Raw genomic sequence first — 19,645 nt, 5'->3', positions numbered from 1 at the left:
CCAGTGGATGCCCACAACCATAGATAGTACCAGAACCCTGTTTATACTGTGTTTTTTCCTGTACATGATGAAGTTTATAAAGTAGGCTCAGTAAAAGATTAACAACAATAATAAAATGGCACAATTATAACAATGGACTATAAAAGAGGTTGTGTGAAGGTGGTCTCTTTTTCTCCCAAAATATGTTACTGTACTGGACTCACCCTTCTTGTGATGACATGACATGATACAATGCCTTCAGGATGAGATGGAGAGGTGACTGATGTAGGCCTTGTGACATAGCGTCAGGCTACTATGAACCTTCCAATGATAGGTCAGAGGATCACTGCCTCCGGCCTGCCATTGACTTTGGGTGCCTGAACCCACAGATATGGGTGGAGTACTATAACACTGCCATGTACATTCTTGTGCATGTCTTTTGTGTACTTATGTTCACATACCTGTTGAGTATCTAGGAGTACAGTTGCTGGGTCATGGAGTATACATATGTTCGACGTTAGTAGATCCTGCCATGCAGTTTTCTAAAACCTGCTGTATCAGTTTATAATCCCTGCAGAAGTGTGTACAAGAGTTACTGTTGCTTCAGATCTTTGCCACCACTTGGTATTTCCACCTTTTAAAATTTTAGTCATTCTGGTGGGTGTGTTGTATTTTATCATATTATTTTGCATTTCCCCTGAAGACTTGTTTGAGCACCTGCTCCAATAGATATTTTATTTAGGTATTTTTTGAACTGTGCCTTCAAGTATCTTGTCCATTTTTGTAAATGGGTTATTTACGGCTTTCTTATTGATTTGTAGGAGTTCTTCTAAACACAAGCCTTTTACTGGATGTATGTATTATAAATTTTTTCCCTTCTCTGTGGCTAGCATTTTCACTATCTTAATAGCATCCTTTGATGAACACAGGTTTTTAATTTTAATTAAGTCCAACTTATCTGTCTCTTTTCCATTATGGTTAGTGCCTTTTGTGTCTTCAGAAATATCTGCCTACCATAGAAGCTGTGATAGATTGCTACAATTAATGACCTGATAAACCATGCCTCTGTGTGTCCACACCCTTTTATAACTTGGCTTTGCTGTTCCTTCTGTCAGCAGATGGAGTGTAGTTCCGCACCTCTTAAGTCTGAGGTATCCTTGTCTTTTTCTGACCAAATTCAGACACAGTGCTGTGCAGTTTCTGGGCCTAGCATGTAGGCCTTTTGCAGCTTGTGCTTTTGCCATCACGCCAGTCCAAGTGTAAATTGGGTAAACCCTGGAAAACTAATTTGACCCTTAGCCTCCTAGAGAATTAGAGGCCACGTGGAGGAGAATGGAGGCATCCCAGCTGACAGCTGGCATGCCAGGCATTTAAGTGAGGCCAACTTAGGATTTCCAGCCCCTGTCAAGTCATTAGAGGACTGGGACTCATGAGCGACCCTAGGCAAGACCGGAAGAAACTCCCAGCCAACAGATTAGTCTGGTTGTTTTTTTTTTTTTAAACTTTTTTTTTTTAAGATTTTATTTATTTATTCATGACAGAGAGAGAGAGAGAAGCAGAGGGAGAAGCAGACTCCCAAGGAGCAGGGAGCCCGATGCGGGACTCGATCCCAGGACCCTGGGATCATGACCTGAGCCGAAGGCAGACGCTTAACCATCTGAGCCACCCAGGCGCCCTAGTCTGGTTGTTTTAAGCCATTAAGTTTTAGAGAGGTTGGTGATACAGCAATAGATACCACGTACAATAGGAAAACATCAAACACCTACAAATAAATCTAGGCAAAGATGTGCTATGCCTCCACACAGAAAACTTCAAATATGACTGAGAGAAATTAAAGGCCATCTCAATAAATTAAAGACTATACTATGTTCATGAATCAGGAGACTCAAAATCTCAGATAGTCTATTAATGGAAATTGGCAGGCTAACTCTACAATTTATATGGACATACAAATAGCTAATTATAGAGCAAACAACCTTCTTGAACACAGGTCAGCAAACTACAGCCCATAGGTCATATCTGGCCCACTGCCTGTTTTTCTAAATAAAAGGTTTTTTTGGAACTTAGTCATCATATTTGTTTACATATTGTCTGTGGCTATTTTTTGCACTGCAACATAGTTAAAATAGAGAATAAATGGTTTGCAGTGCCTAAAATCTTTACTCTGTCCTTCACAGAAATAGCCTTCCAAACCTTGTCCATGAAGAACAACAAAGTCTAAACAGTGTTAAAATTCCAGTAGTTACTACTTCCAGTAGTAAGACTTACTAAAAAATTCAAGAGTATATTGGCTTAAGAATAGAAAAACAGACCAATGGAATATAATAGAAAATCCGATGACAGACATATATACATGTGTGTAATAATTTATAGTAAACGTGCTATTGCTACGCAGTGGGAAGAGAATGGCTTTTCAGTAAATTGTGTTGAAGCAAATATTTGTATGGGGGAGAAAAATGATTCCTTCTGAGCTACCATCTCCCACTATTTGTCACATCTGTTCTTTGTTTTGTTTTTGTTTTTTTAAAGACTTTATTTATTTGACAGAGAGAGAGAGAGCACAAGCAGGGGGAGCAGCAAGGGAGAGGGAGAAGCAGACTTCCCACTGAGCAGGGAGCCCAATGCGGGGCTTGATCCCAGGACCCTGGGATCATGACCTGAGCCGAAGGCAGACACTTAACCAACTGAGCCACCCAGGCGCCCCCCATCTGTTCTTTGTTACCTTTTTCTCTCCTTTCTTATTTTGGTCTATGAACCAAGTATTTCTTGTTACTCAGTTTTTCCCTCTAATAGTTTTTAGTATTATAGTCTTATAGGTAAGACATTCTTCCATTATTCCTTGAGTCTCCTGAGGATCATGAGTGAAAGTGTGGGGTATGCATCAGGACCCCTGCCATCTTGGCAGGAAATGAACAGTTCTTCTTTTCAACACCAGGAGACCAGAAATCTCTTACATTTTTTAGCCTCCCCGATGCTGCTGCTTGGTTTTCTAGCCTCTCCTCCTGCACATGTTAAACGTTGGAGCGGCAGTGTTCCAAGGGAAGCTGCACACAGTTGGGTCCCCTCTCCTCCAGCATCCTGGCCCTCGATACTTGCCCTGCCTTTGATGACCCTGTTTTCCCAGCTCAGTGACACTGTGGGCCACACCCCTCAGGCCACGGCTGTCTGTTCAGCCTCTCTGCCTGAGGCACAAGCAAAGCTTTGCATAAGCAGAACCCCTGGAATAAACCCTGGGATCTACACAGGGCTCCCTTTCAAAAGTGCTTTGGTCTAACTCCCTCCGTCCTGGTGGATGGTGTTCTGCTTCTGTAGTTGTCCTTGGAGGATTGGCCTTATACAAGCTACTCTGTCATGCCCAGAAGCCCAACCTCTCCCGTTCTATTTTAACCTTCACTTGAGCCTTGGGTAAAGAAACAGTAATGGCAGGGAGACTGACTGGATGTGAACTGGAAGACATTCCATACACAAACTACTGTGTCTTGTATACACTGGCTGGAATCGTGTGGCCCTGTAGTGTTCAGGCCAGTATGCAGCCATGGGCCTATAGGCTTGGGACGTGTCTTTAAAAAAAATGTCGTAAACTGGGCACCTGGGTGGCTCGGTTGGTTGGGTGACTGCCGTCGACTCAGGTCATGATCCCGGGGTCCTGGGATCGAGCCCCGCATCGGGCTCCCTGCTCCGCGGGAAGCCTGCTTCTCCCTCTCCCACTCCCCCTGCTTGTGTTCCCTCTCTTGCTGTCTCTCTCTGTCAAATAAAATCTTTAAAAAAAAATTTTTTTTTAAAGGCTCCCAAAATGTTAGATCACTGGGCATAGAGTAGAAAAAATCATATTAAGAATAGGCCATTAAATACTCAGTTACTATTTTTTTCTAATAATTAGTATACTTGGACAAATTGGCCTGGATTAGTGAGGATGACTAGGTGTATACACATTTTAACATTCTGAGTAAATACTAACACATGCATTTTACAGTAGGTTTCAGCCGAATGCTGCCAATACAAAGAAACCCGCCAGATAGCTCCTGACTCTGGCTGATACTGGCAGCAGTATCCCACTAGGAAAGCTTAACATGTTTCCTCAGAGGTGCTGTCTAGCAAAAGCCGACGGGCCTGTACAGTCTCAGGGATTGGAATAAAAGCAACATAAGGTCAAAGAATTGTTTTGAAATAACTGAGGTGTCTCATTTTCATTCTTTGCATGTAGAATGTTAAGCTGCAGTTGAGCGTTTTAAATGCCTAGTAGTACTGAGGTATTTTCAGAGAGTATACTTAATGTAGCTAATAGTTTTTCTCAAAGTCTGATTTCTTACAGATACTAGTTTTATGTTGAGTATATCACAAAGAACTAGGAAGTAAAAAGAACAGACAGTAATATCAAACTGTCAAAACCTAGGTGCTTCATTTGGAGGCTCTTAGCTTTTACTTCAGCTCGGACATTCCATGACTCCAACGTTTTCCCCCACTGAACTACAATACTTATTTTTATTTGACCAAAGAAAAGATACCTTAAATAAATAGCCAACTTTAGGACTAGCCTATGGATAAGGGAAGAAAACCACACATGGCTTCTATATCCAATATTCTTGGGAGATAACATGTTTGTCATTCATTACTGTCCAAAAGGAAGAAAAAGGAAAAGTAAAAACAAGATTTAAAATGGATTTTGGTTTGTTTCACTAATTAAAACGGACACCAGTCTTCTGAGAATTACACGTCTGATAAGCAAACAGACCTGGTAATTTGAAGTTGCCTTTATTAAATTGTGCTTCCAGAGGGAAGCACGTCTTTTATTTCCCCATCTTACATTAGACAAAGGTCAGGTATAGGTTGTGAAGATTTCCAGTAAAATCTGCAAAATGAAGAAGACTCTCTACTGAAATGGAGCACCACAAGTCTCTAGAAGAGCAGACTATTCATTGCGTTTCTGTGAGTAAAGCACCACAGTGCGTGCATCTCATTGTGTTTACAGTATCATCCTGCCCTGGTTTGTTGCATATAAATAATTAGGCTCAAGTGGAGATTGAAGGCTCGGTCTATAACCAATCCCAGAACTTCAGGTTAACTTTTAAAGTTGTTTTATACACACAGGCTGTTTTATTACCAGTTTCATTGTGCATTGTACAATCACCATGTTAAAATTTACGGTTACTTATTTCTTTAGTGGTTAGACAACTGTAAGAGGACATTTGGTGCCAAAGAAGACCTGTATAGGATAAACACAGAGGCACAGGTAAGTCTCCTCTTCTTACTTTTGCTATATTTCTAGATCAGGTAAAATTATGTGTGTGTTCGAATGTCCCTGTTTGATAATCCTAAAAATAAAATTTATAACACTCTTCATTTTTGTTATCAAAACAATCTTTGTCAAAGTTAGGTTCAATGAAATATTGGCTTAGTAATGAAAAATTCACTTTAATAAAAATGAACGACCAGCTTGTGACTGAAGCTTAATAACATTCAGCAGATAAGCTTGATGGATATCTAGGCAGTCCAAGTTAGATTGTACTCACTGCATCTGCCTCTTCAAAAAATTTTGGTTCTGCATTAGTATTCTGCAGATAAATTGTCTAGTTGGGAAAGCAAACCTGAGAGTAATGTCATATACATTCATGTTGGCCTCTCTAAAGGTGAAATTGTGATTGGATAAATTATAACTTTTTTATAGTATAAAAGTCAGTGAAAATAAGAGTAACATATTTTCTTAAAGTACATGTATATAACACATTATATTAAATGAGGATAAATTAAGCCCTACAAATTATTCTAATAGGAATATAGGTTCATATGGGGAAGATGCAGTCATCAGTTAAAATTAACAACTTCTGCATTGACATCAGAATTCCAGTCTTTTTCAACATTGGTTACACTGTTAAGCATTTCTAGTCACTGTAAAAGTTATTGTATGATTATAATAAAATGTGAAGTTTTTTTAAACTGAAATGTTGAGAAAATAGTAGTATGCATTTCACATTTAGTATCTCTGTCCTAACAACTGTGTCTAGTAGATGCTATTATCATCCCCATGTTGCAGATGAGGAAGCTGAGGCTCAAAGAAGCCAATGTATCTAAAATCAGTAAGAAAAGAGAATTAAGATTCAAATCTAGGCAAACTCCAAATCCTGCACTGTTACAAGGAAATGGTCAAATCACCTGTGTAAAGAAAGAAGGGAAAATAAGGAATTAACCCTAAACTAGAATTGGAGCCTTTGGTTTTATCTTTGCCACTATTTAACTGCATGGTTTGAGCATGTAATATAAACTCTTTTCCTACATTAATTAGGTGATTAGACAAAGTGATTTCTTACATCCTTCTGCCTTGAAGTAAATGAGTTCCATCTCCAAGAGTTTAAGTCAGTTAATATAGCTCAAGGCTTTCTAAGTGAAAACTGAAAACTGTACACTTAAGAGTTTAGTTGGTATCTTCTCCTTTTATATTCAGCTCCTTGAGTTTGGGGACACTTATTACACAACATTACTAGTATCTGTCCCTGTGTACCAGAATTCTTTTGCATAATAATTTTTAAATGAAAAAAAAAAAACCCACACCTGCCAATTTCAATATGCTTAAAAATCAAGAATTTTAAATCTGGAAAGTTGGCATATTTAGAGTAACTTCCGGTAATTCAGAGCTACACAATTACATTTGTGTTATCTCCTACAACTGTGATGATAGATTTGAGAGAGCAAGCAAGCAGGGGAGGGGGGGAGAGAGAGAGAGGGAGACAGACTTTTTTTTTTTTTTTTTTTTTGAGAGAGAGAGAGAGAGAGAGCACGAGAGGGAAGAGGGTCAGAGGGAGAAGCAGACTCCCTGCCGAGCAGGGAGCCCGATGCGGGACTCGATCCCGGGACTCCAGGATCATGACCTGAGCCAAAGGCAGTCGCTTAACCAACTGAGCCACCCAGGCGCCCGGAGACAGACTCTTAAGCAGACTCCTTGCCGAACGTGGAGCCCAACACAGGGCTCCATTTGCATGACCCTGACATCATGACCTGAGCCGAAATCAAGAGTCAGATGCTCAACCGACTGAGCCACCCAGGCGCCCTTACCATGATTTCTTTTCCGTTACATCCCAGAGTAGATGCTATGAGGGTATGCATATGAGCCAGTTCCATTATTTACGCTAATAGAAGTTGAGAAAAAGTATTTGAAACTCAAATGGTTTAGTTTCCATATAAAACTGTACAAAGTAGAACCTCAAATTTAGATATGCTAATATGTTTGACATTGGATTTTGCTCAGCTAATATTCACTGAATGACTATCCACATAATTTATAAGGAAGCAGAATGGAGCTAAAGTTCACCTTTGCTTAGCAAATCCCTTCTAAATTGATAGGAATAAATGTTATATAAACAGTCCTTCAGAGGACACTGTTTAGAAAAGCTGACTTCAAAGGGACTTTTAGAAGCAATATTTACATTACAGCAATTGCTATTTTAATTAGAAATCATTCTTCTCTAGAATGGACTAGAGACTAGGTCCAAGTGGCTGTAGATACTTTAATAATTTTTAAACAGTCCTTAAACTAGATGTTTTGCTATGTATTTTACATACATCATCTCATTTGACTCAATTAGTCAAAACCTAGTTGGGCTGAACTTCTGAAGTTCACTAAATTGCATTTTGGAATGCATTTTAAAACACACGTCTGCTTTTGATATTTTATGTTCTGATTCAGCACCAATTAGGGCAACATAGGACCTAATTAGTAAGGGTAGGAAGCCTAGACGCACACCAAAGATAATCTTCTCATGGGTATTTATAAGATTATAAGCCAATTCATTTCTAAAAACAGCAATTCATTTATTTTCTAATCAGAAATTTTCCACTTTACTGATGGAGATTTTATGACATTTGTTTTTTTTCTTAGATCACTTATACTAGCCAAGTTTTCCTAGATCACATTAGTTTTGTCCTGTGTAGCTTTCAGACAAGAAATAAATTATAGCCTACATGTAATTTAGTTATTTGGCAAAGAGTTAAAATACCCTGGGTTGTTACAGTAAGTGTATAAAAAGTTTTATTCTGGAAATACCAGATTTTTCTCTTGGATGCAAGTAAATGTTCTTCAGTTTGCCTGGGACATCTGTGACCCTAGTTAAAATGATTTCTTACACTAATTCTTGGTCTTTTTCTTCCTTTGTATTTTTTGTGACCCGATCACCTTCTTGCTTAGCAAATGGAAATTCTAGCAGTAAGTGACCTGTCTTAATTTATAGACTTACCATGTCAGACAAACTGATTTTCACTTGCCATTTGTGACCTAGCAATGTTTTGTCATGGACTACTTAAGAGTGTGCTTCAGTTCCGCATAGCCCTAATCCATGAAATGTTGGTCCTCTAAAGAGATTTTCTGATATGTACAACTAGCAGTCACCTTTTTTGTACATCTATAAACTAACATTTTAAACTTAATTTTAAAAATCATAAGTGCACATATTAATTTCATGGTCTCATTTCAATGAGATCACAAGGTTTTGGGTTTTTTTTTTTTTAGAAAAATGAATTCATTTTTAGGTAAGAGGTAATCCAGTTTGACTTTGCTTTATCAAACATTTGTTGATAAATGTAGCGAGATATACATCTCAAGGGGGCAAAAGTATATGCATTTGTACATTTTTTTCATTATGAATTTTAAGTTAAAGTGAATCCTTTTTAAAGCATTCTATATATTGCCTACTGAAAAATTCTACTGTGAAAATGTGCTTCTCACTAAATTATGTAACCAACAATCTTTAAATTTGTATTTTAATCCCAGTCTTCAAAGCATCTTTCATCAGCTTCACACTACATTAACTTGCTTACTGCAGAGAAATAAATGCCAAGATAATTTTTAACGTAATTACTTATAAATTTTTATTGGAAATGTACTGTCTAATCAAACAGCATGTACAATGGCACCTGAATTTAACACAGTGTTATTTACTTACTTCTAGGAACTGGAGCTCTGCCGAAGGTTATATAAACTGCATTTTCAGTTGCTGCTTCTGTTCCAAGCCTACTGCAAACTGATCAGCCAAGTAAATACAATAAAAAATGAAGCAGAGGTAAATGTTCAGTTGTAGTAGGAATCACTGATTCTAGAATATTAAAATACAATACATAGATTCCTTGTAGGAGAGCTTATGTCAAAAGTCACTTAATGGTGAATGCTTTTTTTCAGAATTGTCTTTTTAGACACGCTGTGCTATTTTGGTACCTGTCAGTAAATAAAACAGCAGACAGCCAGCAGTCTTGAAAGGTTCAAGACCTTAAAGGTCACAGCAGCAACGACAGATCATCTGTAAGCGAAAGTCAAGGAAAGCACATCAGCTGAATAAAGACACAGTTAAATTATGAAACTCCCCTAACAGCTTGTCCATAGATTTTTGTAGTTCTAGTGATGCACATAAGAATCAACACGTCAAAAACACTGTGAATGCTGGAAGTCATGTAATGGGTAGGTGTAAAGGTAGTGACGTTACTCTCTCTGCCCCTTTGTCGAAGCTGGTACTGAAACAGGAAATGCTTTCGCTTTTGTTCAATGGTTAAATCAATTTAAAAAATACATACTGGTTTATATAAAATGCACTGGGTAAATAATCTTTTAAAAATATAAAGACTTTCAAAAATTCATGACCCCCCCAACAGTGAATGATTTTTACTATCCAAGATGTAATAGCACATGTTAAAACCAATATAAACATTGGTTACAACTGGTTTGATTACATCTATCATAATAACCTGTTGTTGTTTTTCTTGAGTAACCTTTATGCCCAGTGTGGGGCTCAAACTCACGACCCCGAGATCGAGCATCACGTGCTCCACCAACTGAGCCAGCCAGGTGCCCTTATCACCTTTTCAAGAGTATTTAAAGATGACTGGTAGTCTACTGAATTGAGAACTTGAAGTATTAACTGCCTTTAACTACTAAGTTTAACATTTGCAAATCTTTAAGAGAAGCTACTCCTATCAGACATATCTTTACAGCCAATTAAATGCCCTTTTTGTTACTTAATATACTAATAGATCCTTTTAAGGTATAATTTATTTGTTTTAGGTCATCAACATGTCTGAGGAACTAGCCCAACTGGAAAATATCCTCAAAGAAGCAGAGTCTGCTTCAGAAAATGAAGAAATTGACCTTTCCAAAGCCGCACAAACCACTATAGAAACTGCCATTCATTCTTTAATTGAAACTTTGAAAAATAAGGAATTTATATCAGCTGTCACACAAGTAAAAGCCTTCAGGTAAAACGTGAAGGGAATCTCCTACCTCTCCACCTAGACTGGGATTTTACAGTGACTGGGTTTGGGCTTTCAATTTGATGTTTCAGTATCCCGTCTTTATGAAAGCATGACCTTGGTATTTTCTACAGCTATCACTGAAATGACACCAATTTTAGACTTTGTTCACTCCTTTACTTTGGGTAATACAGTTGCTCAAATATTAAAACTCACCCTCAGTGATTCACAAGGAAACTTTGTTATAGATATTAATTTAAAATGTAGCTAACTTTAATAATTGCTTGAGTCTCAGGACTTAAAAATATTGTGTATTTCAGATCTCTCTGGCCCAATGATATCTTTGGCAGTTGTGAAGATGACCCTGTGCAGACGCTGTTACACATATATTTCCATCATCAGACGCTGGGCCAGACGGGAAGCTTCGCGGTTATAGGCTCTGACCTGGACATGTCAGAAGCCAACTACAAATTGATGGAACTTAATCTAGAAATAAGAGAGTCTCTACGCATGGTGCAATCATACCAGCTTTTAGCACAGGCCAAACCAATTGGAAATTTGGTGAGCACTGGATTCTGAGAAACTTCAGGCATTTAGGGAAGAAACAAACCTGAAGATGACAAAGAATATTACCAGGCACCTTTTATGAACCCTTGCAGTTCACAGATAACTTCCTGGCAGCATCCACAATGTGAGTGTAACTATTGTCCAACTTTTATCGAGATAAAGAACGTCAAAATCAAAGATCTGAAGAAAATTCTAACAGCTGCCAATACCTCCCACAATTAACTCTATGAAGAAGGAATTTTTTAATTACTTAACCTATGTGAAAAGAAAAGGGCTAAAAGTGATGCATACAAATACATTACTTTCTGGAGAAAGAAGAGAATTCCCAGACTGTTTGTTTGCAATAATGGTCTCTAATACGGAGACATTGGAAAGCAGGTGACATGAGGCTAAAATCCAGGCTTGTTCATTTTAGCTGAAGACCTGCAAAGCTGCGTGGATTTCCAGCAGCCAGAAGCATACTCTACAGTTGATGCTTAATCATCTACATGAAGAACCTTCAGTCGGATAGACACACACAAAGACTTCTTTGCAAAAACCATTGATTTTTTTTTTTTTCAACACCTGGGATAAGGGCGTGGGTGTTTCGTTTTTTAGTCTGTATAAGGGATTACGTGTGCGTGAGCTGGGATGTGTGAGTATGTGATAGTCCTATTTTCAAGGTATGGATGTTTGGGGATAACGTGTCAGAGCATGCCTGAAAGAGCACTGCAAGATTATTTTTGAAGAAATTTTATTTTATTAGCTCTAACTCTTCATAGTGTGTAAATGTTAGAACATTTTAATACTATTTTAAAGCTGGGCTTTCCCGGTATTTTGAAAAGAAATAATATATCTGTTAATGTTATTGGAATGCTGCTCAGTTCTCTGATCAGTGCTTACGGGACGATTGTTGATAACTAACCAAAGTAGATGCCTGCAGAGACTTAAAAATGTAAAATAAAGATGTATGCTGCCCGGCAGCTCTTCTCCTTAGAAACGTTAACTTATTTTACTCCATAATTATTATAGAAACTGTATAGATTAAAACCAGTATTGTACATTTTTGCAATGCACTGTTAGACAAGAACAGGTGTACAAAGCTAAAGAAAAGATTGTGGTCACTGATGGTAGAATACATGACTTGCGGGCTCCTAAGTCTGCAGAAAATTCAAGGAGAGATGCAAACACATTTTTCTATGTTTATTCGGGACTCATGTGTTTCACCCAGAAGGAACCTGGGGCTATGGGGGAAAATGAAAGGAAGCCTGAAGACTGACTACCAAAACATGCAATATACTTAACTCCTGTCAAAGTCTGTAGCATAACATGAACTGGATTCTCTGTCCTTTTTTAAATAGCATTTTGTAAAAGAAATGAATGTAGTCCCACAATTCCTCTGATTTGAAAGGAACACCTTGTATTTTTTATAGGCATCTCTTATCCACTGTGACTTTCCTTTTAAACTGGGCTCTGTGACTCCAGAGTTTAGAATGTAGAAATGAAATGCTTAGCTTTGCCTTTTCTTGGGGGTGTGGACCCTGCCAGAAATGTAATTATGCTCAAGTGCATTAATTGAAGGCACTGTGCACGCCATTGGACTGCTGACTAGAGTTGTGTTACCTGTAAAATCCATAACTGGTCACGGCACATTCATAATCACTGTATTTTTTGACCCTGATAAAACACACACAAATTATTTTAATGGTGTTCTGGTACTGTAAATGGTGTCCTTTAAATTATTTAATAACTTTTAGGTGTGGGGCAGGAAGAGAGGGATGGTGTCCAGAGACACCCCACACTTTACATCCTATCTTACCATCCCGTTTTCTCACCCTCCTTCTATCCTTTTTGTTAAAATAAAAAGCATTATAGCTGTTGATTTGTGTTGTATTTTAAGGATGAATGATAGTGTGCATCATGCAGAAACTTTTCAAATGTTATCCTCATTCTTAAACATACCTTCCCGAAAAGGGGGAGAACAAAGTTGAGAACAGATTAGGTTGACTAATTAATTACCCAAACCAAACCTTTGAATAGTTGAAATTTCCTTTTCATGTTTATGTAGCTAAGTTAATAAATAAGATAAATACACCTACAGAAAGCAAAAATGGAAATATAAAGTGGGTTTTCCTAAAACCTACACTGGTTTGCTCCTCTGAATCCAGAGTTTGCCTTTAACAAAATATACCAGATGCTTAATTTATTAAATACCCTGTGTAGTTCCAAACAGAGCCATTTGTGCTCATACCTTTTTCTCTTGCCCACTAAGCTGATCTTTTTAAATAGTAATACTAGCTTGTAAAATAACACCAAGAGAAGAGATGTGGAAGTTTTTTCATTCTCCTTCTAAAATAGGAAGCCAAAAGCTTTTTTTTTTTTAAACAATTTAGAAACTATTTTCTACTTTCAGTGACATAGAGGGTGTGGTACAACCCACAGTCTACCATAAATTTAGGAAATAAACATTCTCTTGGAACAAACTCACCAAAGCCAGAGTAAGTTTTCCTCATTTAGGTCCAAGAGAACTGCTCACACACCACACCAGCATAATCTAAATGAAAAGAAAGAAAATATTAGAATCAATGTAATTGTACTTGATGGCATTTTAAAATTTTTTCCCCAAGTAATCCCCTGTCATCTTAGCAAATGTAGGAAATGTAAAGAAAACTAGAATCACTGGAAACCAGAGATAACAGTATTCTGGGGTATTTCCTTCTAGTCAATGTCTCTCGTTAAATACACACACACACACACACACACACACACACACACGTAAACACATACATTTCCTTTGTACACAGTTTGACAGTGCTAACTGCTAAAATGTTAGCACAACTTTTATAACAAAGATGTTTTTGTGCCACTTTGTCCAGTGCACACTAAGTAAAACCTACTTTGATCCTTGCTTTCCTCAACTGTAAATTAGGTTAGCTGCTCTATATTAAGAGCTTGCCATTACTTTTCCTAAGTTTAAAGAAGGATTTAATTACCGTATTAGTAGACTTAGGACTCCCAAACAGGTATATTTCTATTGTTCCCTCAAGTGTTTACTGAGTGCACTTGCATGCCATGAGTCAAATGTGTCCTTCCCTGTCCCTACCTTCAACCAAATCCGTAGGAACACGTGTTAGAACATCACCTTCCCCCACACCTAGAGTTGTCATCTCTTTGGTCCTACCACCATTTTACCTGGTCTTTGCAAGTCTCCTTGTTTATAGACATCCACTGTGATTATTTCTTTTTGAAGATAAGTCTGTGTCCTACCACAGCTTTAAAACCTTTCAGTGAATTCAGATGACAAAGACCAGTCAGTCCTGAGCAAGGTCTAAAAAGTCCTCCCAGTCTAGGCCTACCAGTGTCACTTGCCATCATGCCCATCCACTCCAAAGTATCCGACTACTTTGGTTTCCTTCTGGTTTGCTCTACCACTGGGCCTTTGCACAGGCTACCTTGGTCTGAAAAGTTTCTCCTTCACCTAATTCAATTCACCCAAACTTCAGGTCAGTCCAAGTGTCATTTTTCAGGCAAGCCTTCCCTGGCCTCCCTAAATCTGATCCCCCACTGATTATAGGCACCTAAGTAGCTCTTTCATATTATGTGACAAACTCCATGTTACCTTTTTTTAATGCAGAAAATAATGGCCATCTACCCGCTACACTGGAAGCTCCAGAAGGGCAGAGGCCACATCTGTGTTCTTCTGAAGTACAAGGCTGACTCAGGCAGTTTCCACACCTCCATTCCATAAGCAACACCCAGGGTGCTTGCTAAAATGCTTCACCCCCAGACCGTGATTCTGAAGGGACAGGGGCCTCAGTCTGTTTTTACAAGCACCTTCCCTGGTTCATGTGGATGCAGAGGGGACTTCCCATTGCTCTAAGGGTTCTAGAGACCTCAAATTCATTCTAGGTTTTTTACATTTGTCTGCACCCATGCACCCAAGAGGTTAACAAACATCTTTCTATACTACCTTCTAAGGTCGTAAGGGTTAACTCAAATGAGAGGATTAGAAAATTGGACGGAGGCATAATTAGCACCTGGTTCCAGTTACGTGGTTTCTGTAACCATTAAACCAATAACCCTCAACTCTGATACTAAAACCCCGAGGCCCTAGCCAACATGCCATCCCCCACCAGGAGAGTGCCGGGAGCAGGTCCTTAGTATCTTCTCGGGAATCACATCAGAAGCTAGCAGGCACAGATAGAATTCCTGTGCTAGTTTGCAGTCACAGACTGCAAGACAAAAACCCAGCCGAACACCGTCTGTTAACTAACTTGAAATCCCCGAGTACGTTTAGGAGGCCTATTTAAGTTAACTCGATCCACTGGACTTCAAGTGGTAACAGCCTAAAGAAACTGCCCTTAGCCACCCTGTTCCAGTCCCCACCTGCACCCTCTGAAACTATGTAGTGCATAGCCCCCAGCCGCAGCTAGCTAGCCAGCCAGCCGCTCGGGAGCAACCCAGAGGCAGAACCCTAACTCTCTTAGTCTGTCAAGGCTGGGCTCCGCCTCCACGTCACCCAGAAGAATGTTATTTTAATGGCTAGGTGGCTTTTCATTCAATCACTATCTTGCTTAGAAGCTTCAGCCCCACAGCCACACGGGAGCAGTAAACCTCATACTTGTGAGGCCCTCTAACAAAGGGACAGATGCAGACTGTTAGAAGAGCAGCTCTCCTAAGCTTCAAAACAAAACAAACATCTTATGCAATTTATCGATTGTTTTTGCAACACTTTTATTTGAAGGCTGTCAAAAATACAGCCTTTCATGAAGTATTTTTGAGAAGGGGGAGGCAGAATAGAGCAGGAAAAAAGCTAACTTGTCTGCTCCATTAGCTCACGTTCAAGTAGGACCATTGTTTTTTACATTCATTTAAATGATATATTTGAAGCTGAAAGTGCTGTCACAGGACAGGCGTTTGCCTTTGCATCTCCCACACAAATCTTGACGATGGGGCCTTTTAGGGTCAACGTGGCGGAGTTTTACAGTGCAGGAGCATCTAGTCTGTTTACAACTCTGAAAAACCAAAGTGAGAAGCACATACAGAAGATAAGCCTGTGAGGACTTCCTCAAACTTCAGTTATTTTTCGAGTCCATTCAAATACTTGGCGAATGCACGCCACGCAAGGCCCTGTGCTGATCTTGTCCCGTCTGCACCCCTTCCAGCAAGGACGGGATCGGAACGGAGGGTGCTCAACCAACCAGTCATGCTCTCATGTTGCAGAAGATTCAGTGCAGACTTGGGAAGTTTCTCTTGAAACACAGGTAGAAGGAAATCTCTTTCTGCACTTGGAGGGTGGAGAAGAAACCAGCCGGGGAGAGGAGTCGGACAAGGAAAGCCAAGGGGTGAGGCTGCTAGGCGCACGCTGTGGATCCAGCCTAGCAGCGAGGGCTGACCTTGCCTCCCCAAACACACCTGCTGCAAATGACCTGAAGCTGACACCAAAAGCAAAGCAGCAACCCCTGTGCCAGGGGCAGGGTGTTTGAAGCATCCTACTTCAGGGCCTAACCCTACTCTGCCCTCATCTAAAGGAGTCTAAACCGTTTTCCATAGTCCAACTTGAGGGACGTACATGGATTAGGCTGTGTCAACTGACACATCAGGCTCCGCTACCGTGTGCTAACGGTCATGATCCGAGTCTGGGAGCAAGCCCCGCGTCGGGCTCCCTCTGCCTCTCCAGCTGGCCTGTGCTTGCTCTCGCTCACTCGCTCTCAAAATCTTTAAGACCTACAGACCATTTAGCTCTCTAAAAAAAAGTTTAGCCACCTCTTTCCTGAGATTATCTAACCCGCTTCCCACAGTGCAGTGCTTAGTTAAAAGTAAACCAGCAATGTCACTCATTAGCCCCATAAAGCTGGGCAGCTTAAATTTACTCTAAAACAAATCATCCTCCCTTCGCGAGCATTCAGGCAAGACTGAAACTTTCAAACTCCATTTTATACTAAGTATCCTCACTGGGGCATGGGCTTCAAACAAAGCATTTGGGCAGAACAGGCGGCCTCATGACAGTAGAAAGGTATTCTAGGTTTTGACTTGCTTTCCCACATTAGACTGAGTACCAGGTAAGGCAAACACTCTTCCATGTTGCGGGAGAAGGGACAGCGTCTAAAGAGGTTAGCATAACCAAGACTTGAAAGGACAGAAGGAAATAAGACCCCCAAGGCCCAGTTTCCCAGTTGAGTATTATTTCCACAATCCCCACTGAAAAGCAGTCAAAACCTAGGGTCACTGGGAACCTAGTCTCTCTCAGGATACATTCAAGAAGCTCCCCCAAAACCCCCCAGAACCCAGCTACCCGGTTCAGACACAAAATGTATTTGATTTACTTGACAGGTGATATCCTCCACTCGGTAAGGGTTATAAGACTTCTGACAAGTTCTGCAAAACTGCTTGAAGTAAACCTGTGAGGAGAGAGGGGAAATGTGAAGCAAAAGCCTCTCGACACTAATGTCAAAAAGACGCCAAGTCCGCGGCATTTCTTACCTTGTTGGTGCCCTGCACACACCACACGTAGGCACTTTCCCATCGGATGTTGCAGTCCTTGCAGTGATAGTAGCCATACTTCTGCTCTAAGAACTGAAGAGAAAGACACCAGGGTTTAACTCACAGGATATTTGAATTAGCCTTCATTTCACAAGCTGGGAAGGACCGATTTGCTACTTAAAATTGGCAACCTCATTCCAGATCATGGAGGAAAGTGGGCTCAAGGTTTGCCCATTAGTCTCTATAATGTAGTAATCAGGTGACCTAATGGTTTAATCAAGCACGCAGCAAGCAGGAGCCTAAAAAAGTTCACGTTCCAGATCCACTTGGTTCTTCAATTTCCAACAGTGCTAGGAATCTAAATTGCGCATGAACCAGAATTCATATTTCACATGAACTAAAGTAGTACTGTCTTATTCTTGAGCTTCTCCTCTCTCCCTCCCAGGGAGAAACAGGTGTTTGGAGTTAGGCCCTTAAGTGCTCTCCAAAGTTCCTGCCAACTCTAGAGCAATTTCATAGGTGAGCAAACATCGGTCCAGGAAAGTTAGGAGGCAATTACATACGGTTTAAATGACACACAGCTTCTGTCCAACTTGACTCCCTCCGCCTCTCCTCCCCTGCTCCCAACAGCCCTGGGCTGACTGGGGGGGGGGGGGGGAAAGGAGGCCTCCAGTGCTCTTACTACCTACCTCGGCCTTACCCACTTCCCCGCGCCACCACTGCCCTCCGCGCACCCCGGCCCTTTAGAGTCAGCCGGTGTGAGCTGGCCACCACGCCCGCCCCGCTCAGGCAGCAACACACAGTGGCCCGGGTGCTTTAGCAACGCTGAGGTTCCGAATAAAGGGTACTTTCTAGGAGCAAGAAAAGATCCCAAGGGAGGCACGTCAAGAGCTCTAGCTTCCAGGAGGAGCTTGGGAAGTTCGGGCAAGAATCAGGAGAGAGCTGACCAGGACCCCAGTAACTGACGCTTAGGGCTTTTTGCCACACTGAACTCGGATAGGTGAGTGCGATCCTCAGGAAACGACTCTCCTGCCACCAAGTTCCCCTTAGGATGTTCTGCTGAGTACCCCTCCTAGATCGTCCAAACGAGGACTCAACACCCGACTCCGCGTCCACGGTCAGAGTTGTTTTTTAAACAGTAAATGCGCTCGGAATAGGAGGGTTACCAGGGCGTCTCCGTCGCCAACCTGTGGGGCCCGTTTTACAATCGCCGCCAACAATCAGAATGCACTCGTTGAATTCTGCGGTGGGGAGAGGCCGATCCCCTGCCGCTGTCAGCGGCTGCGAAAAGGCGCCCAGCCGTGGCCCGCCTCTAAGGAAGCCGGCGCCTCCACCGGTGGCGCGCAGCCACGGGGCGAGGGGCGAGGGCCGGGAGGAGACCACGCGCCCGCGGCTCCCCCACGCCCGTCAGTGCCCGTGGCCGCCTGGGCCTCACCTGGAAGCGCGGCCGCTCCTTGGCCTGCTCGGGGCTCCGGGGCGACGACCTCTCGCCGGCGGCGTCCTGGGCCCGCCCCGCCGGCGGGGGCTGCTCCGGGCTCCTGGGCGCGCGCCGCCGGGCCGCCTCACCTGTCCCGGTCTCCCGCGGCGGCAACCCGGGCCCGGCGACCGGCGGCTCCCAGCTCGTCCGCACCGCGGCCTGGGCCTCGTCTTCGTCCCCTTCCTCCTCTGCGGGCCGCGGCCGTTGGGGCGCCTTCCTCGCCGACCCCTCTCCCTCCTCGGGGCCCCGGAGCCTCGGGGGCGCCGGCTTCCGCTCTCCCTCCGCGCCGTCGGCCCCTTCCAGGAAGGTGGTGAGGCGGCGGGAGGCCACGGGCGAGTACACGGCGACGGTGCGCGGGAAGCGCACGGGCCGCGGGGCGCCGCTCGGGGGGCTGCCCTGCTCCGCGCCCCGGCGCGCCGGCTGCGGGGACGCCGAGCCCCCGCCGCCGCCCGCACCCTCGAGGCCAGGGCCGGCCAGGGGACCGGAGTCGCAGGCCCTGCGCAGCAGCGTGCGCCGCCCCAGCGAGCACTGAACCGAGGCGTCGCGGCGCGGGTTCACCTGCACCGCCACGTCCCGGCTGCTGGCCCTGCGGGGCCGCGGGCCCAGGCCCGGGCTCACCTGCGACAGGAGGGCCATGAGCTGCGCCCGCTGGTAGCTGTCAAAGTACTCGGCGGCCGTCAGCTGCCCGCAGCCCGGGAAAGAGGACGCGGCCGCCCCGGCAGAGGAGGACGACGAGGAGGACGACGCGGGGGCGTAGCCCCCACCCCGGTGCCGCCAGCCGCCCCCGCCCGCCGCGCCCTTGCTCTTGGCGGCCGGCGGGTAGGGGTACGGGTACGAGTAGGGGACGCACGCCGGGTACATGTAACCGTCCAGCACCTCATCCGCCAGGGCAGCCATAAGCGCAGCCCGGGCCGCTCCCGAAGCCGCCCTGCCCTA

The 19,645-nt window shown here is 42.8% G+C and overlaps 2 protein-coding genes across 14 annotated transcripts in view; one reads left to right on the top strand and one right to left on the bottom strand.

Moving 5' to 3' along the window:
* Positions 1-12,629, top strand: part of FRYL (FRY like transcription coactivator) — a 252,038-nt gene extending 239,409 nt beyond the window's left edge. For 11 of the 13 annotated variants that reach the window (XM_073891643.1, XM_073891641.1, XM_073891642.1 and 8 more), the window contains 5 exons: positions 5,141-5,209; positions 8,156-8,173; positions 8,916-9,026; positions 10,019-10,209; positions 10,524-12,629. In XM_073891643.1, coding sequence (XP_073747744.1) covers positions 5,141-5,209; positions 8,156-8,173; positions 8,916-9,026; positions 10,019-10,209; positions 10,524-10,782 — 648 coding nt within the window. In that variant the 3' untranslated portion in view covers positions 10,783-12,629. The remainder of the gene's footprint in view (positions 1-5,140; positions 5,210-8,155; positions 8,174-8,915; positions 9,027-10,018; positions 10,210-10,523) is intronic. The other 2 variants (XM_025887791.2, XM_073891637.1) reach the window with 1 other exon arrangement.
* Positions 12,630-15,607: 2,978 nt separating this feature from the next.
* Positions 15,608-19,639, bottom strand: ZAR1 (zygote arrest 1). Its single transcript, XM_025887677.2, has 4 exons — positions 18,668-19,639; positions 17,233-17,325; positions 17,076-17,150; positions 15,608-15,764 (listed from the first exon to the last, which is right to left on the bottom strand). The coding sequence occupies exons 1-4, from the start codon at positions 19,604-19,606 to the stop codon at positions 15,621-15,623; spliced, it is 1,251 nt and encodes a 416-aa protein (XP_025743462.1). The 5' UTR covers positions 19,607-19,639; the 3' UTR covers positions 15,608-15,620.
* Positions 19,640-19,645: the final 6 nt, after the last annotated feature.

Source organism: Callorhinus ursinus, unplaced genomic scaffold, assembly GCF_003265705.2.
Source record: "Callorhinus ursinus isolate GAN/ISIS: 27379988/994484 unplaced genomic scaffold, GSC_fseal_2.0 scaffold4, whole genome shotgun sequence".
NCBI lineage: Eukaryota > Metazoa > Chordata > Mammalia > Carnivora > Otariidae > Callorhinus > Callorhinus ursinus.
Note: the sequence above shows the minus strand (reverse complement) of the source record. Positions and strands in the feature narration are given on the sequence as shown.